Source organism: Schistocerca cancellata, chromosome 5 (assembly GCF_023864275.1).
Source record: "Schistocerca cancellata isolate TAMUIC-IGC-003103 chromosome 5, iqSchCanc2.1, whole genome shotgun sequence".
NCBI classification, from domain to species: Eukaryota; Metazoa; Arthropoda; class Insecta; order Orthoptera; family Acrididae; genus Schistocerca; species Schistocerca cancellata.
The window spans coordinates 311,017,399-311,044,491 of NC_064630.1; the positions used below are offsets into that span (position 1 = coordinate 311,017,399).

Genomic DNA, 27,093 nt, shown 5'->3' on the forward strand with positions numbered 1-27,093 from the left:
TTTCGTGAAATATTCATGCCTGGCTAAAATTGCGTTGGAGTAGGTGCTGATTGTGGACAAGTTCCACTGGAGATCAATGAGCTACGCCTTGAGCATACGATAAAGAATTATAGATTTAGCTACTGCTCCGCCCATTTTTGAATAGACAGGTTAAAAGAGCAAGAGCATATATTCTGTTCTGTGTGTATGAAACGAATGACCACGATTAGTAGATTTCTTTGAGAATGGTATTAGTAAATCCATATTCCGCCGCGTGATTCTCAGACGTTCAAGTCTGGTGTATGGTAATGAAGAGCCCGAGATCTGCCCTGGATCTTCACCGACTACATTGTTTTCTTTCTCCCATTACTTTCGTGACTACATTACAATGGCAACGTTTCCAACCCAGTGCAAATGTAAGTGCTACGGAATGCGACGCCGACTACATTGTTTTCTTTCTCGCATTACTTTCGTGACTACAGTACAATGGCAACGTTTCTAACCCAGTGAAAATGTAAGTCCTACGGAATGCGAATAGTTAACCAATGGAAGCAGTTAGTTCCGAATATATCAAGGGTATACGTACAGAGCAATTTGAAATGGAAAGACCACTTGAAAATAATGGCAGACAACTTAGATGACAGGCTGAGATTAATTGGAACAATCATCACGGAATGTAGTCCTCAAAAGGAAGCAGCTTGCAAAACCGTCTATCAATCAGTACTCGATCAACTGCTCGTCAGTGCTGGATACGTACCAGAAAGGAATCATAGAGAAAATAGAGAAGATCAAAAAAGGAGCGGCGCGTATCGCTACATCTATATCTACATCTGCCGCGCGAGATTAGGCAAGTGGTCTGAGGTGCTGCAGTCATGGACTGTGTGGCTGGTTCCGGCGGAGGTTCGAGTCCTCCCTCGGGCATGGGTGTGTCTGTTCGTCCTTAGGAAAATTTAGGTTAAGTTGTGTGTAAGCTTAGAGTCTGATGACCTTAGCAGTTAAGTCCCATAAGATTTCACACAGTATCTACATCTACGTCTACATGGATACTCTGGAAATCACATTTAAGTGCCTGGCAGATGGTTCATTTAATAAGCATGAAAGTGTCGCCGAGATGATCAGCAAACTCCAGCGGCAGACAATGCGAGAGAGGCGATCTGCATCACAGTGTGGTTCACTGTTAAGGTTTCGGGAGACTGCGTTCCGAGCAAAGTACACAATTACATTGGTTCCTCCTGCCTATATTTCGCCTAAAGCTCATGAAAATAAAATCAGAGAGTTCGGAGTCCACACGGAGACTTGCCAGCAATCGTTCTTCACGCAAAACTCTCTCGACTACAAAGGGAAGGTGGGGAAATGGCAGTGGTACGCAAAGTACCCTCCGCCACACACAGCAAAGTTGCATGTGGACTGTAACTGTAGATTTGGTGTTTGTAAGGAAAAGGTTTTCATTGACTCATCGTACCCCCTGCAACCACTTCGTCCTCAGACAATAGTGTAGTGATCAGCCCAGTCTGCATTTCTCGCTATGTAACTTCAGGGAACAATATAATACTGTGTGGATTTGTTTACGTATACGCGTTTGCAGACCTCAACAATGTGCAATTCACGTTTGTCATCGCTAAACAAAATGAGAGCGGCACAGCAGCGGTATGGCCGATGACAAAAAACTCGTTTAAGCTTGTAGTTAACCGAACAGGTAGTGAGACGTAGCACGAATCGAAAGGTCGCGTTACGCTCTGAATAGTATTTATCTTCGGCCAAAGGCGGTGATTGGTGGCAGCGGCCTTCCTCTCTTAAGGCCAGGTTCTCATTCAAAATTGTCGAAAGGTCGATTTTTATTGCTTTTTTGAAAGGTATATATGTCATAGAATGTTGGGACGAAAAGGTTTAGTAATCCGTGCGCTAAACAAATTTATGAAGCCCATTGTTAGAAGTAGTGTGATCAGCGACACCAGAAATTTGTAATAGTATGTAGCTTTTTTGGAAACTGAATTAATAATACATATAGAAGTTTTCCTTAATCTTTAAACAGATTCTTCTCGAGAAACGATTTTGCAAAATTGCTTGCAGCATAAAATAAAAACGGTTGATCCTATTAATCCTTTCACTACGGTGAACTTCTGTATAAGTCGAAAGTGAATGTACCGCCCATCCGGTAGACTGCTGTAGCAGTTCCGCCTCGCGTCATACAGTTCCGCTTCACTACGCTCGACTATTGTGGAAGCTTGACCTAAGCACCATCTAGCGGCTTTGTTCAAAGTTAAGTGTGGGACTGTGGGGACTGTATGGACGATGAGCGATGATGGTGAATCCAAGGCACTGCATTGCTGCAGATGTCCAGCGCTGATCTGTGGTGTGACATTGTCACGCTGAAGGTGATTCTTCGAATTCAAAACTCGATTGATGTGATGTGATGTGTTGCAGCCAAAAGCTCTCAGGCAAACAGAAGCTAAACGATGTCAAAGTTAGCGTAAGGAGGGCTATGCGTAAAGCGTTCAGTGAATTCGAAAGTAAAATTCTATGTACCGACTTGACAGAAAATCCTAGGAAGTTCTGGTCTTACGTTAAATCAGTAAGTGGCTCGAAACAGCATATCCAGACACTCCGGGATGATGATGGCATTGAACAGAGAATGACACGCGTAAAGCTGAAATACGAGGTGCATTCAAGTTCTAAGGCCTCCGATTTTTTTTCTAATTAACTACTCACCCGAAATCGATGAAACTGGCGTTACTTCTCGACGTAATCGCCCTGCAGACGTACACATTTTTCACAACGCTGACGCCATGATTCCATGGCAGCGGCGAAGGCTTCTTTAGGAGTCTGTTTTGACCACTGGAAAATCACTGAGGCAATAGCAGCACGGCTGGTGAATGTGCGGCCACGGAGAGTGTCTTTCATTGTTGGAAAAAGCCAAAAGTCACTAGGAGCCAGGTCAGGTGATTAGGGAGCATGAGGAATCACTTCAAAGTTGTTATCACGAAGAAACTGTTGCGTAACGTTAGCTCGATGTGCGGGTGCGTTGTCTTGGTGAAACAGCACACGCGCAGCCCTTCCCGGACGTTTTTGTTGCAGTGCAGAAAGGAATTTGTTCTTCAAAACATTTTCGTAGGATGCACCTGTTACCGTACTGCCCTTTGGAACGCAATGGGTAAGGATTACGCCCTCGCTGTCCCAGAACATGGACACAATCATTTTTTCAGCACTGGCGGTTACCCGAAATTTTTTTGGTGGCGGTGAATCTGTGTGCTTCCATTGAGCTGACTGGCGCTTTGTTTCTGGATTGAAAAATGGCATCCACGTCTCATCCATTGTCACAACCGACGAAAAGAAATTCCCATTCATGCTGTCGTTGCGTGTCAACATTGCTTGGCAACATGATACACGGGCAGCCATGTGGTCGACCCTCAGCATTTGTGGCACCCACCTGGATGACACTTTTCGCATTTTCAGGTCGTCATGCAGGATTGTGTGCACAGATCCCACAGAAATGCCAACTCTGGAGGCGATCTGTTCAACAGTCATTCGGCGATCCCCCAAAACAATTCTCTCCACTTTGTCGATCATGTCGTCAGACCGGCTTGTGTGAGCCTGAGGTTGTTTCGGTTTGTTGTCACACGATGTTCTGCCTTCATTAAACTGTCGCACCCACGAACGCACTTTCGACACATCCATAACTCCATCACCACATGTCTCCTTCAACTGTCGATGACTTTCAATTTGTTTCAAACCACGCAAATTCAGAAAACGAATGGTTGCACGCTGTTCAAGTAAGGAAAATGTCGCCATTTTAAGTATTTAAAACAGTTCTCATTCTCGCCGCTGGCGGTAAAATTCCATCTGCCGTACGTTGCTGCCATCTCTGGGACGTATTGACAATGAACGCGGCCTCATTTTAAAACAATGCGCATGTTTATCTCTTTCCAGTCCGGAGAAAAAAAATTGGAGGCCTTAGAACTTGAATGCACCTCGTACTAAACACATTTTTCCAAAGCTGTTTCACAGAGGAAGACCGCACTGCAGTTCCTTCTCTAAATCCTCGCACAAACGAAAAAATTGCTGACATCGAAATAAGTGTCCAAGGAATAGAAAAGCAACTGGAATCACTCAACAGAGGAAAGTCCACTGGACCTGACGGGATACCAATTCGATTCTACACAGAGTACGCGAAAGAACTTGCCCCCCTTCTAACAGCCGTGTACCGCAAGTCTCTAGAGGAACGGAAGGTTCCAAATGATTGGAAAAGAGCACAGGTAGTCCCAGTCTTCAAGAAGGGTCGTCGAGCAGATGTGCAAAACTGTAGACCTACATCTCTGTAGACCTATATATGTGTTGTAGAGTTTTAGAACACGTTTTTTGCTCGCGTATCATGTCGTTTTTGGAAACCCAGAATCTACTCTGTAGGAGTCAACTTGGATTCCGGAAACAACGATCGTGTGAGACCCAACTCGCTTTATTTGTTCTTGAGACCCAGAAAATATTAGATACAGACTCCCAGGTAGATGCCATTTTCCTTGACTTCCGGAAGGCGTTCGATACAGTTCCGCACTGTCGCCTGATAAACAAAGTGAGAGCCTACGGAATATCAGACCAGCTGTGTGGCTGGATTGAAGAGTTTTTAGCAAACAGAACACAGCATGTTGTTATCAATGGAGAGACGTCTACAGACGTTAAAGTAACCTCTGGCATGCCACAGGGGAGTGTTATGGGACCATTGCTTTTCATAATATATATAAATGACCTAGTAGATAAGTGTCGGAAGTTCCATGCGGCTTTTCACGGATGATGCTGTACTATACAGAGAAGTTGCAGCATTAGAAAATCGTAGCGAAATGAAGGAAGATCTGTAGCAGATAGGCACTTGGTGCAGGGAGTGGCAACTGACCCTTAACATAGCCAAATGTAATGTATTGCGAATACACAGAAAGAAGGATCCTTTATTGTATGATTATATGATAGCAGAACAAATACTAGTAGCAGTTACTTCTGTAAAATATCTGGGAGTATGCGTGCGGAACGATTTGAAGTGGAATGATCATATAAAATTAATTGTTGGTAAGGCGGGTAGCAGGTTGAGATTCATTGGGAGAGTCCTTAGAAAATGTAGTCCATCAACAAAGGAGGTGGCTTACAAAACACTCGTCCGACCTATACTTGAGTATTGCTCATCAGTGTGGGATCCGTACCAGATCGGGTTGACGGAGGAGATAGAGAAGATCCAAAGAAGAGCGGCGCGTTTCGTCACAGGGTTATTTGGTAACCGTGATAGCTTTACGGAGATGTTTAGCAAACTCAAGTGGCAGACTCTGCAAGAGAGGCGCGGTGCAGCTTTCTCGCCAGTCTTCGAGAGGGTGCGTTTCTGGATGAGGTATCGAATATATTGCTTCCCCCTACTTATACCTCCCGAGGAGATCACGAATGTAAAATTAGAGAGATTCGAGCACGCACGGAGGCTTTCCGACGGTCGTTCTTCCCGCGAACCATACGCGACTGGAACAGTAAAGGGAGGTAATGACAGTGGCACGTAAAGTGCCCTCCGCCACACACCGTTGGGTGGCTTGCGGAGTATAAATGTAGATGTTGATGTAGATGTAGAAAGTCTGTAGTTCACAACAGTCACTAGATGCAGTTGCATTCAGTTTCAAAGCGTTGGTTTCGCTTGAGTCGCACTGCTCATTTCCCGCCTTGTTTCTTATCTGAAGTGACATGCTATCATCCTCAGCTTCTACTAGAAGTGATATGGAAGATAAGCGATATACTGTGGGCGAAGCTCTTTCTCTCAATCTGGGTAGTGATTTTAAAGATGAAAGAGAATCATGATCTGAATCTGACGATGAAGATGGAACACTTACGTAGCTGCTACTACATCAGGTATACGTGCTACTCATTTTGTTACATTGCCATCCCCAGACTTGGTGGAATGTATGCTGATTTCCTACGTAATATTCTACCGATATTGCTACAAGATGTTTCTCTGAATGACAGAACGGCGATGTAATTCCAACATGATGGAGGTCCGGAACATAGCTCGCGTGCGTTTGAAGCGGTATTGAATTGTATATTTCATGACAGGTGGATTGGTCGTCGAAGCACCATACCACGGCCCGCACGTTCACCGGATCTGACGTCCCCGGATTTCTTTCTGTGGGGAAAGTTGAAGGATATTTACTATCGTGATCCACCTGACAACATGCGTCAGCGCACTGTCAATGCATGTGCGAACATTATGGAAGGCGAACTACTCGCTGTTGAGAGGAATGCCGTTACACGTATTGCCAAATGCATTGAGGTTGACGGACATCATTTTGAGTATTTATTGCATGGATGTCGTATTTACAGGTAATCACGCTGTAACAGCATGCGTTCTCAGAAATGAGAAGTTCACAAAGGTACATGTGTCACATTGGAACAACCGACATAAAATGTTCAAACGTACCTACGTTCTGTATTTTAATTCAAAAAACCTACTGTTACCAACTGTTCGTCTACAATTGTGAGCCATATGTTTGTGACTATTACAGCGCCATCTGTCACAAAGCGAAAAAAGTGGTGCAACTAAAACATTCATATTTCTATACGTACTACACGAATATGGAATAAAAATGGGGGTTCCTATTTAAAAAATGCAGTTGATATCCGTTTACCTGTGGCAGTGCCATCTAGCGGGCCAACCATAGCGCCATTTGGTTTCCCCCTTCAAGCTAGACAAGTTTCTTCTTCGTAGTTTTTCACTTAAATCTTATTTCGCGAGATATTTGACCCGATAACGATCAATGGACCATCCTATCTAGTATAAAGTCCAATAATTGCGGTAATACTAAGAGGGTAAAAGCAGGACAGAGTAGCGCCGCGGGAAGCGCGAAAAATTGGCTGTACAGGGGACATGGCCATGCGGGACTGGCCCAAGTCCACAGTGCACGACGCAACAATCACCGCGCCGTCTTGAAGGGGTTAACTTTGACCTTTGATCCTCGAAAAGTGAATACATTTCTTGGGAGCTTATACTTAAATATATAAAATTTGTTAATGTTAACTATTTTTTGCAAGGCCATAGAGTCAAAAACCAAAAATCGAACTCATAATGGGAGTTGGCACCAAATCGTTAAATTTAACGTTATTTCATTGTGGTCAGGTAAAGACCCCTTAAACGTAAGGTAGTATTGACTGCGTACTTTAAACTCAAAGGCCCTTGAGAATCTAACATAAAATTCAAAGTATAATCAATCACAGTAACCAAACAGATCCTTTGTATTTGTTTTCATTGTCTCAAAAAAAGTTTCCAAACTTTAACTTTTACCCATTTGAATGACAACATGGCCTTAAGTTCGGTGGTGGGACTGTGAGGTTGGTTGAGGAGCAGAGCTGGGAGTGGGGTCATAATTTCGCTCGGTGTTGGCTCGAGTGGCCTCATATTACAAACCTGTGGTTTATTTCCGCGGTCCTTCCTGCTACACGAGGGGCGTGTAGGCCGTGGCGGCTTTGGCGGATCGGAGTGGGACCGGCTGCCAGGAGGAAGTCGACTGTAGTTAACCGCCATAGCAGCTTTCTTGTGGGCAGCGCCTAGCATAGAGGAAGTCGTCACTGGACGAAGACGGATCTCGCACCGAAGTCAACTTGCGTTATCTAGCAGCTTGCCGGATTTTATTACCTTTTATCTTGGTTTGGAACGTTCTCGGTGATTAACGCCTGTGTGTTGCAAGTTGTGGTCTTGGTGCAACCGAGTTTTGTTTGCGACGAAATCTTTCAGTTTCTTCAGTAGTTTTAACCGACGTGTTGTGTATTCTGCTCCTAGTGTTACTGGCTGACACAGGTCTGATTTTCTGAGGTCGGACAAGCAGGTTTTTGAGAGTTAAATTGTGTACGGATTAGCTTATCCTCATTTAGTATTTCTGGATTTTGCAATTTTTTAAGAACTGTTCTCTTTTAAACTTTGTGGTTCGTCAAAGAGTTCATAAACGGATTTCCCGCTAGTGCTTTGTTTGAGGGGGCTGTCTAATCGGCGTAGATTGTAGGAGAAATTGGCGAATTAATTCTGCTCCCTTCTGATGTGTGGAGGATACCTGCGCCGGCCGGAGTGGCCGAGCGGTTCTAGGCGCTTCAGTCTGGCACCGTGCGACCGTTACGGTCGCAGGTTCGAATCCTGCTTCGGCCATGGGTGTGTGTGAAGGCTGGAAAGCCGAGCTGTCGGCCGGAAAGCGCGCTCGCTAGGCGGAAACCTGGCCAGGGGGAACGGCCGCGGCGAATCGCGGGACGACGCCGTTACGTCAGCAGTCAGCAGACGACGCGAGCCTTCAAGCCGCTGTCGAGGCGCTCGACTAGGTCGTTGTGCAATGACGCCCAAACAAGACGCTTAGCCTCGCTGTGTTTAATTAAAGTTCTTCTCGGTTTGTAGCGCGTACTTACAGGGTGGGCTGAATGAAACTATCCCGGTAAATGTTTCGCGTACCTTAAGATAGGCAACCCGACTTACGTTACCTGTCTCGTGTGGGGATGATGTAATTTTCGTTGATTACCTTAAGGTGCACGAATTTCACTGCCGGAAAAAAATGACAGCACAAAAAATAATTCATGTAGAGTATGTAATTTCGGGAATAACCCGCCAGGTTAGCCGAGAGTGCTAATGCGCTGCTTCCTGGACTCGGGTAGCCGCGCTGGCGCCGGATCGAATCCGCCCAGCGGATTAACGACGAGGGCCGGTGTACCAGCCAGCCTTCATGTGGTTTTTAGGCGGTTTTCCCCTTCCCACTAGGTGAATACCGGGCTGATCCCCATGTCCCGCCTCAGTTAGACGCCTCACAGACATTTGGAAACCGTTCACACCATTTCATGGCTTACACTAGTCGCAGACAGCTGGGGTACGATGTCTTTAGGTTAGTTAGGTTTAAGTAGTTCTACGGGACTCATGACCTCAGATGTTAAATCTCATAGTGCTCACAGCCATTTAAATGATAGCAGCCTCTGGTGGCACAGTATCCCGGGTTGCAACAAGCCCTAACAATTTCGCGTGTAACAGGTGATGACATTTATTTCACTTGTTAAAGAACTTTAATTTTATTAACCTATTAATTTAATGTTGCTTGAATGTCTGTTCGCTCATTGATTAACTGTTGAGTTTATAATTGAGCCTGTGTCTTCCACTTTAAGTGCGAGTGAACTTGCATTTATTTCAACTATTTGGGTTCAAAATTAAATTTAAGAATGTCGATGAAATGAAACGTCGTGTGACCAGGGTCTTTCGTCGGGTAGACCGGTCGCCTGGTGTAAGTCTTTTGTAGTTGACGCCACTTCGGTGACTTGCGCGTCAAAGGGATGAGATGACAACACAACACACAGTCCCTGAGCGGTGAAAATCTGCGATCCAGCCGGGGATTCGAACCCGGGCTCCTTTGCACAGCATTACGCTACGCTGACCACTCAGCTATCTTTTTCTTATTTTTTTAATCTCATTTTGCTCTATAGTGTTCGTTGAATTTGTTCCAGGTGGACGATACCCGTTCAGGTTTTTCGTTGATCCGTTCTCTCAGTATTTTATTACAGATGGTAGCCAACCCCCCCGTTTTTAGCATTTTGTTCGTTGTTGATCGTTGTGTTTGGTCGTTGCGGACGTCACATAACATCCGTTCAAGTTCGTTGTTGATCCTTTCACTCATTTTTTTATTAAAGAGGCCAGCCAGCTTTCTGACCGAACACGCTGAGCTACCGTGCTGGCGCATCGGGGTGGACAGCATCTTGATAACACTTCAGTGCAAACCAAACCTTCCAGTAAGAAAACTGGCAGCACATCTTTTAATTGCTTCAAAGTATTTCTTTAATCAGGACTTGTGGTGATCACAAATAGTTTTCTGTATCCGATCCACCTTACACATGAGCTACATTCATCTTACGAGTAAATCGAAGTCGATCATTCGTCTTCCCTACTACTGCCCGTAACGTGCTCGTACCAGTTCATACCGCCTGGCAACGTTACGCGTAGGACTGCAGTGAAAGTGACTGCGTCAGTGTGCCGCAGCGAGCGTACTCACCGGTGAAGTTGGTGAGCATGGTGGTGGGGATGCAGGCGGGCAGGCGCGGGTTCCAGGCGCCGTTCTGGCAGCGCAGCGACGAGTTGCCCAGCAGCTTGTAGAGGCCGGGCCGGCGGCAGCGCGCCGTCACCATGGCACCGTGCGGGAACACCGACTTCTCGCTCTGCGCACACAGCCAGCCACACCTTGAAACGTCGGCTCGCTGTCACCACGTACTAAACACAAAAACATACTACCCATGCCTTCTCCAGAGCCATAAGCTGCGGTTCCTGGATAAGGATTTACAGTATTGTATTGCTTAATTACTTACGTGGACTGTTGGCACCCATGTCATGTTACGTTACAATAAATTACTCCTGTGAAATTACGTTTCCAGACTAGCTTAGCGCCCGCTGCTTCTCTCGCGTAGACCATATGGGCTGGAGAGTTTTTTGTTTTCATTTAATCTAATTTTTATGCTTTCACAAGTTGCAACACCTTCTAAGCTTTTCACGCTAATTAAGGCCATATAAGCAAGGTTTTTTCCGAATGTACTTCTGAGCGAAAAGCGATTCTGGTAGCTGGATTCCAAAGATTTTGTTAATCATACCTTGTGAGTTCTTGTGAAGGTATTTCCATAGCAGCTTTGATTCCCTAACAAATATTTCTTTGTATCTAACTGAGAAATTTAACAAGGGTTTTCATAAATTCAGCTTTACATTTTTTTTAATATAAGGAAAAATTTTCTTAAAAATTTTCATCTCCTATTGCACTTCCTTAGGAGTTGAATTTCCAGAAACACTTTTTTTATTTCCAACCGGGAAGTCAGATACCAATTATCATAGATGTAGTCTTAAAAATACTTTCGTGGTGCTTTAGAAATTATTTAGTTTTAAAAAACATTCAACCAATGTTTAATCAACTTAGTTGTTGAATTTTCATAAATGCACGTATTCTTTATTTTCTGACTGAGAAACCAAATACCAGTTTTCAGAGTTCTGGCTTCTAAATTCTCTCAGTAGCGACATTCCTTCAAAAGGCCTTTCATCCGCTGTTTCGTCTCCTTAGGCGTGGAATTTCGGCAATTCGTTTTTAAATGATACCTTCATTATAAGATCCACACCATCTCCAAACTTCGAATTTCAATCCTTATCGGTCTGGACTGGACGATGATGAGACAGTAAATCAACATGACGCTGTCTCACCCCCTTATGGTTGCAATTTCGTAAAATCGCTTCTGAAACGACGTCTACAACGATTGATCCACATCTTCTCCAAGTTTCAGGTTTCTATCCTTAGCGGTTTAGTCAGAGCGATGATGAGTCAGTCAGTCAAGACACTACATTTTATAAATAGAGATGACTAGACTGTGAGGACAAAGGACTCGCAATCGCAGGAAATAAATTAAAACTTTTTAGGGTTCAAATGTTAACATGTGATAAAGCACGGTATTTTCGGAAGAGTTCCAGTATAAGGCGAAAAAGACGAATTTTCTCTCCTCAGCTGCACCTACTGTACATTACCATTTTATACAACTTGTATTTTAAAGTTGTACCAAAAATTTTGAGGGATTTACTTCAAATTTTTGCATAACACTTTAATATACATCTGGACGGACAAAAACTACTCATTTTTAAACATATACGGTATTTAACTATATAAACAGGAAAGGTTGTAAAGAAAAGCCTCGAAAATTTATTGATGAAATTATTTTACAAGTAGGCTACATGTTTTTAATACATATAGGATATAAATTTATACTACTGTATAAAAACAAGTCGTTCTTTAAAGTTGTTACTAAAATCTCAAACATTTCTTGATCGATTTACTTCAAATTTTTTCCACGGAACTCTAATAAACATTCAAATGGACGTAGGCTACAATTTTTTTTAAAAATATGTGCTATATAAATATGTATGTAATACGTAAACGGAGAATGCTGTTAGCAAAGTCCTCGAAAACTTCTTAATCCGTTTATGTCCTAATTTTACACGATACTCTAAGAAACTTTGGTTGGACATAGGCTTCATATTTTTTAAATGTGTGTGGTAAATAAACATATGTTTAACGCTTGACAGAAAAACATTGATAGCAAATATCTGGAAAAATTCTTGACCAATTTATTTCAAATGTTTCCACAACGCACAAGTAAAAATTCGGACACACATTTTTAAATAGGTTTATTGCATAAACATATGTTCAATGTATCAAGGGGAAGTTCTTGACCGTTTTACTTCATATATACACACGATACTCTGCTAAGATTCACGCGGACCCATACTTTTCTTTGTCTTTCTCATCACAGTAAGTCAAAACTGACACGAAACAGATAATGCTACGCTGTGACAAAGTGCGGCTTCGTTTTTTTTTCTAGCAGTTAGTTTTATCTTAGATTTCAGGGCCCAAATACATTATTTATATATAATTTGGAACAAAAATTTTATACACAACAGCGTATTGCTTTGGTTCCTTCAACGAAGTCAGTTTTAAGAAAAAACTGGAATGTTTTATTTGTGGCATATCGACCTGTGGTTAGAATACTATTATGGTATGTAAATAATGCGAAACTTTGCAGTCCTACCTGTGACTATGAGAATTCCTGTCGCTGAAGCAACTATCATCACAGATCCAGCAGCTGCATATCTCTCTCCTGGACCTCTAATGTTAATGGTTGCTTCGTTGATTTGGGGGAGGGGACCAGGTCATCGGTCCCATCAGATTGCGGAAGGATGGGGAAGGAAGTCGACCGTGCCTTTTCAATGGAACTGTCCCGGGATTTGCCTGGAGCGATTTAGGGAAATCACGGAAAATCTAAATCAGGATGGCTGGACGCGGGTTTGAACCGTCGTCCTCTCGAATGCAAGTCCAGTGTGCTAATCACTGTGCCAACTCGCTCGGTATGTTAATGATACCAATTGTTACAACCATTCAATTTATGTCCTTTGCTTCTCAGTCGAAGTTTCATTTGCAGTAACAATGAACAAGGGTAAAGGAGAGACAGAGAGAGAGAGAGAGGGAGGTGGCGGTAGTGGGGGGGGAGAGGACATGGATAGAGTAGGGAAGGGGGAGAAAATGGACAGAGAGAGGGGGAAAGTGGACATAGACAGAGAGAGGAGTGAGGAGGAGAGAGACAGGGGGCCGAAGTGACTGTCCAGTCGGATTTGGAGGAGGAGGATTTGTTCAGAGGGGAGATGTATTTATTCACAACAAATATTTAATTTCTTGTTTTCAGTTTGTAAGCTGCAGTTCCAAGTAAATTATAATCTAGGCTGTAATGTACATTCAAGAAGAGGTAATAGGAGATTCAATCTCATGCCTGTCAGGAGAATGCCTGAAGAGGTATTGACTCTAAAGGGATACTACGGTGATAGGCAGGGAGTTTCATTCGATTCGACAAAGAGGTGAGGGGAAAATCAGCCTTCGACCATTGTTCGAAATAAACGAAAAATGTATCTCTTTGCAAGTACCAAATGCGTTCACCGTGATACCGCACATCGTTTCCTTGTGCAACATATCTGAATGATACTGGTGCGAAGAACGAAACGACTGTACGAAATGGAATTAGGCTATACTTTAATGAGTCACGTAGGTGAACAATAGGTGCTGCTATTGCCAGGAAGAAACTTTGCATTTGGGTGAGAGATCTATTCTCGTGGCACCACGGTAGAAAGCTTTAGTGAAGTAACGAATAAATGAAAATTGCTTTGGGAGTGTCGTTAAAAATTTATGCTTATTCACATATCCTCGACCGCCAGTCACTGCCGATGTGTGACAGTTTTGGGGGCCGAGATATTGTAGATTGCTCGGGAGCTCCCAGCAGTGGTTTATCGATTTCAAACTTCATATGGAAATTGGAGAGAAAGTTTAGATATGACTAATGGAGATGTTGTTCCCTTTCCTGTGCGACGTTGGAGAAGCAGATCGAATCTGTTGTTTGTTTTATTTCGATTTCTATTTTTTTTTATTAAGTGTAAGACGAAATTTGATATCAGTGATTGGCATCAGTGACGCTCACCTGAAGTGGCAAACTTCTGTCAACGCCTTCAATTATAAGTTAGTTTGGTGAGCAAGCCAGCGATTATCTACTAGGTCGTCGTTGAAGTGGAAGGACCAAAACGATTGTTACGAAACAAGAATTTTCATAATTTAAATACTCAAGGAATAAATGTAATAAGTGATAGTCATAACCTGCATCTACATATTAATATTCGTGGGGCACCAGCCAGTGGTACGCAGTACACACTGTGCCCACGAAATTAACGGAATATCTACACTGCAAATGACAATATATATTTACATAGCACTTATCAGTGGAATATATAGATCTTTAGTGGGTAATCGTTTGTACCGCCTGTCAACTAAGATATCTTCACGCTTGGGAGTTTCAAGGAACAATTTCGTGAATTATTTTAAAATTTCCCTTTAAACATAATTTTGTTAGACCACTAATTGGCTCGGAAATATAAGCGATGTACATCGTAGGGGACCAATTGATGGAAAATTTATTAATAAACAGAAGTCTAACTGATCTGTTTGTTGTCACTCCAAAAGGACTCTTCTCAAGATGTTGCAAAGATGGAAATAATGACATCACTTCCACATGAACTATATCGCATGGGAACTTGAAAATAGAAAAGAAAGTAACTTCATGGTATTGGCGGTCCATCAGCCCTTCTACATGGCCGGCCGTGGTGGCCGTGCGGTTCTAGGCGCTACAGTCTGGAGCCGCGCGACCGCTACGGTAGCAGGTTCGAATCCTGCCTCGGGCATGGACGTGTGTGATGTCCTTAGGTTAGTTAAGTTTAAGTAGTTCTAAGTTCTAGGGGACTGATGACCTCAGAAGTTAAGTCCCATAGTGCTCAGAGCCATTTGAACCTTCTGTATGCATACTGACTATGGGAAAATGAAAGACACCTTTGGAGGAAAGAGAAGCACCTGTATGAATATCATGAAGAAGGGAAAAGTGATAGGTGCAAGGACTATATGGAGGCTCTATACAAGGGAAATGCAATTGGGAGAAATTTTATAGAAATAGAGGATAAAGATAAAGACAGAGGGGAAATAGGATACTGCGGGAAGAATTTGACAGAGCACTGAAAGATCCAAGTCGATACAAGGTCTCAAGAGATGACGACGTACCGTCAGGACCACTGAGAGCCTTGGGAAAACAAACCATCGCAAGATATATTAGACCGGCGAAATATTCCGGACTTCAAGAAAAATATAATAACTCCAATTCCAATGAAAGCAGATGTTGACAGGTGTGAATACTATCGCACTATCAATATAATAAGTCATGGCTGAAATCTACTAACTCGTATAATGGAAAAAACCGGGAAGATAAGTCTGGATTCCAAAGAAATGTAGGACCACGCGAGACAATACTGGTCCTACAATTCCTTTTAGAAGAAAGGTTAAGAAAAGGCAAACCTACCTTTACAACATTTGTAGACTTAGAGAAAGATTTTGCAAAAATGACTGGAATAGCCTCTTTGAAATTCTCAGGGTAGCAGGGATAAAATACGGGGAACGAGAGCCGATTTACAACTTGTATAGAAACCAAAATGCAGTTCATGAGTCGAGGGCCAAGAAAGAGATGCCGTGGCCTGGAAGGGAGAGAGGCAGGACTGCAGCCTATCTCTGATGTTATTGCATTTGTACATCTGTAGCAGATGAGATCGACAGGAAGTGCAAAACGGCTAAGCAGGAATGGTTAGAGGACAAATGTAAAGACGTAGTATGACTAGGGGTCAGACAGGTGCACCTACAGAAAAATTAAAGAGATCTTTGGAGAAAAGAGGACCACTTGTATGGATGTCAAGAGCTCAGATGGTAAACCAGTCCTAAGCAAAGAAGGGAAAGCCGAAAGGAGGAAGGAGTATATGTCTATACAAGGGGCAATATCATGGAAATGGAAGAGGATGTAGATGAAGATGAGATGGGAGATACGATACTGCGTGAGGAATCTGACAGAGCACTGAAAGACCTGAGTAGAAACAGGGCCCCGGGAGTAGAAGACATTCTGTCACAGAGTGATGTACTTCTGGCAAGTGAGAGACTGTTTGTTTACTCTTAGGACAGTGTATCTTTGGTTCAGTTGGCTCTGAGCACTTAACAGCTATGGTCATCAGTCCCCTAGAACTTAGAACTACTTAAACCTAACCTAAGGACATCACACAACACCCAGTCATCACGAGGCAGAGAAAATCCCTGAACCCGGGCGTGGGAAGCGAGAACGTTACCGCACGACCACGAGCTGTGGACAGTACAGTGTATCTTCGACATGTTGTATTGTATGTTCTGTGACTACGAAATAAAGTGTTGTTAGACGACTAATCGCTGCTCTACTGTGATTCACGACATGAGAATTTGGTGCCGAAACCCGGGAGACAGTTTCCACGATTGCCGTTGTGAAACACGAATTCTGGACGCACGTCACTCGGCAATACTACGAGGGGGCTTACTGCAGCGATTTGTAACACCACGCAACAAGCTCTTCGACGACTACCGCCTGTATAGACAGTTAAGTTAAATTGAATTATCACGCGATATGTTTTATAGTGCCATTTGTAAAATCAACTGATAGCATTATTGCCGCTCTGTAATGCTATTGTAGCTGTTCGATTAGCGCTTTAACGAATTATCAGATCCTACGCTACGCCTGTAGTTTGTTTATGACTAGTGGTGCCATCTAGAGACCATCAATTGAACTACTTCGACTAGCGATCCAAAGATAACGCCTTACTAGGACCAGCTCATCGCTAGCCGACACTGATTTAAACTTTGGAGTAATCGGACGGGATGGACATGCCAGACCACAAACCAGAAGCACAATTACACTCCCTTAAGAGAAAACGTATGAGAGAAAGAGCAAACATTACGCGATTCGAAGCGGAAGTTGCTGCAAGGTTGTCAGACACATCGGAAATCGCGGCTTATAAATATTACAATGACAGATTAGGAAGCGTTCTGAAGCGCCTCGTTAAATTAGATGAGGATATTCACGAGTTGTTAGACGACGACGAGTACGAGGAAGAAGTTCTTAAATGCGAAGATTATATAGACACCGCGAAACTCACAATTTCTCGATTGTTTCACGAAATAGAGAAACAGCTTGCGAAATCGGTAGCAGACATAAAGATTCCCGACAATCCGCCGGTACAATCTGTAACAATGAGTGCTCCCACATGTTCAGTAAAATTTCCGCCGATCAAGCTTGAGTCTTTTTCAGGTGATCTCGAGACATGGGCACGATTCTGGGAGCAGTTTGAGCAGTCGGTTGAAAACGATTCGCGGTAACTACAATTAAGAAACACATCTGTCTTCGCGGCTATCTCTCGAGAGAACCAAAGCATTTAGTGGACGGTATTGCAGTGACGGCCGAGACGTACGCAGAAACGAAGAGGAGCGTTATGGCAGCAAGGATCGAATAATTCAAGCCCACATAGATTATCTCGAAGCCATAAAAACCAACTGAGCTGACCACCCCAGAGGAACTTAATTCATCATTCATTGAATGCCAGCGACGTATTCAAGCTCTCCGGGCACTTGGGGAAGACGTGAACGGATATCGCTGAGTGCTCGCTCCGAAAATTTTACGCGCTTTTCCGGATGACATATGCCGCCGCTGGTTAATTCACGCCAAGCGTACGGGAATATCCGAAGGGGGCTTTTGCAACTGATGGAGTTTCTGAACGAGGAAGTCGACAGGGTGCTTACCATGCAGAAGATACGCGGTGAATTTTGCAGCACTTCTAGTAACCTTCCACAGCGTCCACACTTCACGTACACGCGAAATCTAAAAGATCGACTCCGAGAGATGCCAGCGTAAAGGAACCAATCTGCATCTTTTGCGAATCTTGCGGTCATTGGGCGCAAGACTGTAAGAAGATCGTACGCGTTAATCATCGAATAGATAAATTGAAATTAGCAAACAGATGCTTTCTTTGTCTTCAACGTGGGCACAAAGTGGAGGGGAAAAAAAAGGCTCGGTGTGTTAACTGTAGAAGACTGCATCATAAGCCAATTTGTGAGGAACGAAAAGATATTAGGAGTCCTGCGGGTCAGACATATGTTACTTCCGTGGGAACGATATCTGTCGCTCCCCATGGATACACGTACCTTCAGACAGCTCAAGTATGCGTCTCAGGACCTACAGGGTTGAGCAGGACAACGAGATGTCTACTGGACGCGGGTAGTCAGTTCAGCTTCATAGCAAAATCGCTGATTGATGATCTGAAACTGCAATCAGTAAACCTACAAGAACTAACGGTTTGTTCCTTTGAAACAAACCCTACACGCCCCACGCCACCGCAGGCTTGTTCAGTTTAATATGAAGGGGCTTTGGCAGAATTCTTCAGTGCCACTTACTGCCTTCGAAAGTACTCACGTTAATTCTCACCAGCCTCCGGTTCCACAATATATAAAGAGTTTACCAGATGTCCGTAAGATTACGCTAGCAGATCCGAAAACCGATTCAACAGAAGATCTTCCCGTGGAGATTCTTGTAGAGGGCGATTTTTATTGGAAGCTAGTGAAGCACAATTCGCCCATACGCACCTCTGAAACCTTAGTGTTAGTTCCTTGTCTGTTTGGCTGGATACTTAGTGGTAACAAGTCACAAGCCTGTGTGCATGCAACCGCGGTAAATTTTGCTCAGACTGACCGATGTCCTGTGCACTCGGACAATATTTCAGACGCTTTTGGGACTTGGAAACTATAGGGATTACTACCGATCAGATTCAACCAGTGAACAACAAGGATACGAGACTTCTTGAAGAGTTTAGAGCATCTTCCTCTATAAAGGATAATCGAGTAGTGGTTACACTTCTCAAAAGACAACATACAGTGCTTTCGAGTAACAGACCGATCGCGGAAAAACAATTCAAGCACCTTAGGGAAAGATTTCAACGTCAAGAGACCTTTAAGCAAACGTATTTCTATCTTATGCTAGACTACATTACGAAGGGGCAAGTAGAGGTCGCTCCCACTCTACTCTCAGGAAAGGAGCTATTTTATCTCCCTCATCATGCAGTGAGGAAGGAGAAATACGGAACCACTAAGTGGAGAATAGTCTTTGACGCTTCATCTCACGAAAACAATGCTTCTTCTCTGAATGAGGTATTAGAAGTAGGACCGAACCTATTACCAGAGATTCTGGAAATTTTACTGCGTCTCAGACTATATTCTAGGGCTATCGTCGCGGACATCACACGAGCTTTTCTTCAATTAACCTTGAACTAAAAGGACAAAGACTTGACCAGATTCTTCTGGTTCAAAATTAGCCAGGATCAAACAGGAAATCTTCAAACGACGGACGAACTAATAGAATACCGTTTTAACAGACTCCCATTCGGCCTGACCTGCAGCCCATTTTTACTCTCTGCAACACTGAGAGAACTTGCCGACAAGTGTATGACAGCATTTCCCGCCGTAGCGCCATTTATAAACAAGACTGCATACATGGGCGACATTGTGATCTCAGTAGAAGGTGATAATTTGATGACAACTATATACTACGAACTTGTAACCCTAATGAAATTGATCAGTCTCCCCTTATCAAAATGGGCTACCAACTGTGACCTACTACACACTATCTGGAGGGCAGAAGGGCGAAAACTCCACACCCAGACTAAGTTTTAGGCGTAGACTGGAACACCACAAGTGACTACTTCTGTATCGATCCTAGCGAAATCATCAGAAGGTCGTCAGAAGAGCCAGCCATCAAACGACTCCTTTTACAATGTACGGCTAAATTCTATGACCCACTCGGACTGTTTTCCCCTGTTTCTCTTGTTGGGAAATTGCTATTCCAGGACACATGGTGCCGAGGAAATGGCTGGGGTGAACTTATGCCCTGGGACTTGGGGGCACGATGGCGCAATTGGATATCTAGTTTACCTTCATTGTCACATATACGTGTCCCTAGATGGATAGCTACAGCTCATGGAAGAGACTCTCAGTTGCACGTATTCTGTGACGCCTCGAAAAAGGCATATGGAGCAGCTTTGTATATTCGTACTGTCTTAGATGATGACGACGTAACCCATTTAGCCTGTAGCAAGAACAGACTTGCTCCCATGAAGAAGGTGACATAGCCTCGAATCGAACTTATAGCGGCAGTAGTTGGGACCAGACTATTGTGTTACTTTTCCCGTGCAACAGACTTTAAAATTGCCGATGCGATATTGTGTACGGATTCTACAATAACACTAAGTTGGATTCGCTGTGATCCTAACAGATGGAAGACCTTTGTTTGTAATCGTGTAACTGAGATACAAACACACACGACTACCACGCAATGGAAACGCTGCTCAGGACCAGACAATCCGGCTGACCACCTCTCACGTGGACTCCTCGGTTACCAAATGAATTCTCTGGATATTTGTTAGCATGGGCCGCCTTGGCTTACACGCACTCCAGAATGCTGGCCAAACGATACTCCAACGATGGTACGACGTCCTCCCGAAGAAAAGAGGAAGAAAACCCAGAGCCAAGTCTTGTCGATATCTACGCCAACCAGCCTTCTGATTTAAATTCAGCTCATACTGGAAGGTCATTCGTATCACAGCATGGAATCTCCGCTTCCTACACAACATTCGTCAGTAGAACAAATCTTCAGGAGAACTTACAGGCACCGAATTATCATCTGCCAAAATGTATTGGATTCGAGTGAGACAGACAGATTCCTTCCCCAGCGAATTAAAAGCACTTCAGAATAACTTACCACTGCCAAGAGAGTCAAAAATCGCACGATACAATCCTTTCGTAGGAGATGGACTGATACGTCTAGGGGGTCGACTGCAGTGCACTAGCCTCAATAGGGAACAAAAACATCCTGTACTCCTTGACGGTTCCCACCACTTCACACAATTGGTTATTCGAGAGACACACATCCGCCTCCATCACTTTGGTGTTCGTTCTGTACTATCTGAAGTGCGAACCGAACTTTGTATCCTTAGAGCTCGTCAGGCCATCAAAAGAATCCTACACTCATGCCTCGCGTGCAAGATCTTGAAGAATCCACGAGGGCAACAGATCGAAGCCCGGCTTCCACCTGAACGAGTTTCGCCTGCCAAACCATTTGTTGTGACCGGAATAGACTCTGATGGCCCACTATTCATCAAAGTGGGGAGGGAAACGCACAGGTTATATATCACTCTTTTCACATGTGCTACCACACGAGCCGTACACCTCGAACTCTGTACAGACTTGTCACCGGACAAGTTTCTTATGGCACTTCAGCGATTCGCCGGAAGACGCGGACTACCCCACACGATATATACAGATAACGCGAAAACATTCCACGCCACGAATATGGAACTAGCCTAACTTTGGAAGGCATTAACCACCACAAAAACTTATCAGTTCCTGGCCCACCACGGTATTATTCATTGTCTCCCGGGCGGCTTGGTGGGGAGGATGGTGGGAAAGAATGCTGGGCACTATAACGCGTTGCCTACGGAAGGTATTGGGACTCGCAAAGCTCACTGAGGAACAACTGAACACCACCTTGACCAGTATTGAAGCCGCAGATGCCCATAACACCAGGAGATGCTTGTGTTGCACTCACACCTTCCCATTTTTTGATGGGAGAAAAACTTACGACTATTCCGACGGGACCAGAGCCTTCAGCGAACACGAATTTGACAAAGGAATTCCGACTGAGACAACAACTCTGTGGCAGTTTTTGGAACCGTTGGATTAAAGAATACGTATTGGAGCTCCGGAACTACCATGAAGTTAAACGCGCGTCGGGACGAGTCATCCCCTGTCGCCCTGGCGACATCGTGCTGATCCAAGAGGACATCCGTCCGCGACATATGTGGAAGAAGGCCAGGATAGAAAAGGTACTACCAGGAAGAGACGGCAGGTAAGGACGATAATACTCCGGACACCAGAAAGTCACCTCATTAGTCGTCCTGTGCAGCTGGCCGTAACTTTGGAGGTCGACCAGGGTGGGGATGATGTCACAGAGTGATGTACTTCGGGCAAGTGAGAGACTGTTTGTTTACTCTTAGGACAGTGTATCTTTGACATGTTGCATTGTATGTTCTGTGACTATGAAATCGCTACTCTACTGTGATTCACGACACATTCCGTTACAACTACTAATAGCCTTGGGAGAGCCATCCGTGACCAAACTATTCCATCTGGTGGGCAAGATGTATGAGAAATACCCAAATACTTCAAGAAGAATATAATAATGCAAATTGCAAAGAAAGGAGCTGCTGACAGGTGTGAAAATTACCGAACTATCACTAAGTCACAGCTGCAAATTACTAACACGAATTCTTTACAGACAAATGGAAAAACAGGTAGAAACTGACCTCGAGGAAGATCAGTTTGGATTCCGTAGAAACGTAGGAACACCCGAGGCAAAAATGACCCTAAGACTTATCTTAAAAGCTAGGTTAAGGAAAGTGAAACCAACGTTTACAGCCTTTGTAGACTTTGAGAAAGCTTTTGACAATGTTGACTGCAATACTCTATTTCAAATTCAGAATGTGGCAGGGGTAAAGCACAAGGAACAAAATCTATTTATAATTTATGAAGAAACCAGATAGCAGTTATAAGAGTCGAGGGGCACGAAAGGGAAGCAATAGTTGAGAAGCGAGTCATACAGGGCTGTAACCTATCCCCGGTGTCATTGATTCAGTAAATTGAACAAACAGTTCAAGAAACGAAAGAAAAATTTGGAGTAGGAATGAACATCCAGTGAGAAGAAATAAAAACGTTGAGGTTTGCCGATGACATTGTAATTCTGTCAGTCACAGCAAAGGACTTGGAAGAACAGTTGAACGAAATTGACAATGTCTTGAAAGGAGGTTGTAAGATGAACATCAACAAAAGCAAAATAGAGATAATGGAATGTAGTCCAATTAAATCAGGCGCTGCTGAGGGAATTAGGTTAGTAAATGAGATATTTAAATCAGTACATGAGTTTTGCTATTTGGGCAGCAAAATAACTGATTCTGGAAAAAGTGGAGAGTATAGAAAATGTAGAGTGGCAATAACCAGAAAGGTGTTTCTAAAGAAGCCATATAGACTACAAACTGACTATATTTTATGAAAACAGAAGTGATTTTTGCTCCAAACAGCTCACACTGAGGAGAATTTGGGACGCGCGCTTTGTGCCTCTCTGCCTCCCCTGCCTCCATATCCACGTGAATGCGTCGATACTGGAGAAAACTACTTTTTCTCTGCTAGCGGTACCCGCCGCTAGTTCTTATAGTGACAGAGAATCACCAAAAATATTTATCACTGTTACTTCAGATGGTAAACGGAATGACAGCACACCGAGTGGCAGTAGAACAGCTGCTATAGAACGAAGTCTGCTGAAATGGCATCGTCAGTAACAGCTTCGGACCCGACGACTAGGGGAACAGATCGCCGATGTCGACGATGTTCTCACGGAGCTTCAAAACGAACTGAGGCGTAAACGAACCTTAACAGTAAGGTGAGGAACAGTGAAAATTGAAATTTGGGAGCTCGTCATTACTCAATTGAAATTAGAAGAGCAGAATGAGAGGTTAAGTAAAGAGAATGTGCGTTTACAGGAAACATTAGCTAACGCCAATGCACCAGATGAGCTGGAAAGAATTCACCGTCTGGAATCAGAAATAACCGATCTCAAATCAGAAAATCAAGGATTAATATCGGAAAGTAAGTCAATTCCACTGTTCATTGCAGCAATTGCGGCCGCTGGCTCAGGTTAAAAACCGAAGAACAAAGTAGAATAACACATACACCAAGCCAAATCGAAACAGTCGAGCGTTATTTTCTCCAAATCAATCACTAAAACAATCAGCCCCAGACAAGACAAAGTAAAAATAAAAACAACCAGATCCACAGCAAACACAGACGTCTTAGAAACTGAAACACAAGCAGATAGCCGGCCGGAGAGGCCGAGCGGTTCTAGGCGCTTTAGTCTGGAACCGTGCGACCGCTGCGGTCGCAGATTCGAATCCTGCATAAGGCATGGATGTATATGTTGTCCTTAGGTTAGTTAGGTTGAAGTAGTTCTAAGTTCTGGGAGACTGATAACCTCAGATATTAGGTCCCATAGTGCTCAGAGCCATTTGAACAAGCAGATAAAAGGAAAATCATAGAAAAAAATGCTTCAAATGGCTCTGAGCACTATGCGACTTAACTTCTAAGGTCATCAGTCGCCTAGAGCTCAGAACTAATTAAACCTAACTAACCTAAGGACATCACACACATCCATGCCCGAGGCAGGTTTCGAACCTGCGACCGTTGCGGTCGCTCGGTTCCAGACTGTAGCGCCCAGAACCGCACGGCCACTCCGGCCGGCAAAATCATAGAAAAGACAGTCCAACTGCAAAATAATAGATGTGAAGAGCCGAGGAAATTCCTGCCTCTCTTGGCTATCCATCAGATCGTAACTATTCTAAGTGATCAGGACTTCAAGGAGGAACTACATGGAAATGTTCAAAACAATCCCAAAACGTAAACGAGTAGTTAATAGCATCTTGACAATCGCTCCAGGTGTTCGTTTCCTGCTGCTGCAAAGAGAAAGAAACTGCTACTGCTGTCCAAGTCCTTTTACATCGCAGACTCCAAATGGCTGTGAGCACTATGGGACTTAACATCTATGGTCATCAGTCCCCTAGAACTTAGAACTACTTAAACCTAACTAACCAAAGGACAGCACACAACACCCAGCCATCACGAGGCAGAGAAAATCCCTGACCCCGACGGGAATCGAACCCGGGAACCCGGGCGTGGGAAGCGAGAACGCTACCGCGCGACCACGAGATGCGGGCTCGCAGACTCCGTGGTTGTTTACAAATGCTTCAATTCCTAGAGCCTAGGTCACCTGCCAAAACGTTGCGGTAAAGAACCAGTCTGGGTAAAATGTCCGAAGACAAGTCTCAAGACGACAGAAAGCCGAAAGGAAGTCACGAATATGACGTTACAGACTACGTTCACTAACACGGAGTACAACTTCAACGATGAGACACTAAAGCCCTTCATACAGATATGCAAAGAAAGAATACATGCAAGCGCAAACTAAACCGACGGATTTGCGGCGTGCAGTTACCTGGGGACAACATGTGCACACAGTCAACATGGGTTTAGAAAACATCGTTCCTGTGAAACACAACTAGCTTTTTATTCACATGAACTGCTGAGTACTATTGACAAGGGATTTCAGATCGATTCCGTATATCTGGGTTTCGAGAAGGATTTTGACACTGTACCACACAAGCGGCTCGTAGTGAAATTGGGTGCTTATGGAATATCTTGTCAGTTATGTGACTGGATCTGTGATTTCCTGCCAGAGGGGTCACCGTTCGTAGTAATTGACGGAAAGTCATCGAGTAAAACAGAAGTGATTTCTGGCGTTCCCCAAGATAGTGTTATAGGCCGTTTGCTGTTCCGTATCTATATAAACGATTTGGGAGACAATCTGAGCAGACGTCTTCGGTTGTTTTCAGATGACGCTGTCGTTTATCGACTAACGAAGTCATCAGAAGATCAAAACAAACTGCAAAACGATTTAGAAGAAATATCGGAATGGTGCGAAAAGTGGCAGTTGATCTTAAATAACGAAAAGTGTGAGGTCATCCACATAAGTGCTAAAAGGAACGCGTTAAACTTCGGTTACACGATAAATCAGTCTAATCTAAAAGCCATAAATTCAACCAAATACCTAGGTATTACAATTACAAACAATTTAAATTGGAAGGAACACACAGAAAATGTTGTGGAGAAGGCTAACAAAAGACTGCGTTTTATTGGCAGGACACTTAGAAAATGTAACAGACCTACTAAGGAGACTGCCTACACTACGCTTGTCCGTCCACTTTTAGAATACTGTTGAGTGGTGTGGGATCCTTACCAGATAGGACTGACTGAGTATATCGAACAAGTTCAAAGAAAGGCAGCACGTTTCGTATTATCGCTAAATAATGGGAGAGAGTGTCACAGAAATTATACAGGATTTGGGATGGACATCATTAAAAGAAAGGAGTTTTTCGTTGCGACGGAATCTTCTCACGCATTTCCAATCACCAGCTTTCTCCTCCGAATGCGGAAATATTTTGTTGACACCGACTTACATAGGGAGGAACGATCACCAAGATAAAATAAGGGAAATCAGAGCTCGTACGGAAAGATATAGGTGTTCATTCTTCCCGCACGCCATGCGAGATTGGAATAATAGAAAATTGTGAAGGTGTTTCGATGAACCCTCTGCCAGGCACTTAAATGTGATTTGCAGAATATCCATGTAGATGTAGATGTAGCACAATTAACTGGTCTAGAAACGAACAATCTTACATCGCTACAAACGTGTGACATTATACAGTGAATATATTTTAACACCACTGATTACGTAGACGACATGTGTGCGCAGAGACCCATTGACTGCCGCTTATGAAGACAGATAAAACATGAAATTTGCAGTGGGCAGTTTTCCAGACCTGACTTCTGCTACGAGCGTAAGAGCTGGAACATGATATTTTCTACCAAAATAGTAGGGAATGTAACAAAAGAAACAAAAAACAAACACAAAATTATGTCCTAGGGCACAACACCGAAAAACAAGAAACAGATAGACATATTGAAACACCAGTACAAGAAACCCAAAAAGATGAAGCACCTGTTAATAGTTCACTGGGTGAAAACACATCAATAAAATTACATTCCGAATATGATTATAGCAAATACAGACCATACATAAAGCCCATACGTTATATATGGTGGCAGCAAGCACACCACAGACACACAGGGAAATACGACCACAAAGAAAACAGTTGTGAAATAACTTTGAGATAGCCAGATAATATAAAAAAACAGATGTACGGGAAGTCCAATGCTAAATACAAACCATCTGTCTAATAAAACAGTTAAAAATAGTTCATACACACACAATTCCCGGTGTACACAAGCAAAAGAGGGAGACAAATGTCAGGATGTTACACAGCACACACGCGGAAACACAAAACAACACAATAACAACGTAATTGATTATGATAATCTTGACAGTAACTTGTGCAAAAGTAGGTTAGAAAATAGGAAAATTTTATAGACTGTACTGCGTCTGCTGATACGTCAGTCAACCAGAAGGGGAAAAAATATTTTTCCC

General features: G+C 43.5%; 1 protein-coding gene across 1 annotated transcript in view; it reads right to left on the minus strand.

Annotated features, from left to right (window-relative positions):
• Nucleotides 1-27,093, minus strand: part of LOC126188510 (locomotion-related protein Hikaru genki-like) — a 313,797-nt gene that overhangs the window by 162,801 nt on the left and 123,903 nt on the right. Inside the window, exon 4 of the mRNA XM_049930113.1 lies at nucleotides 10,002-10,164. Coding sequence (XP_049786070.1) covers nucleotides 10,002-10,164 — 163 coding nt within the window. The remainder of the gene's footprint in view (nucleotides 1-10,001; nucleotides 10,165-27,093) is intronic.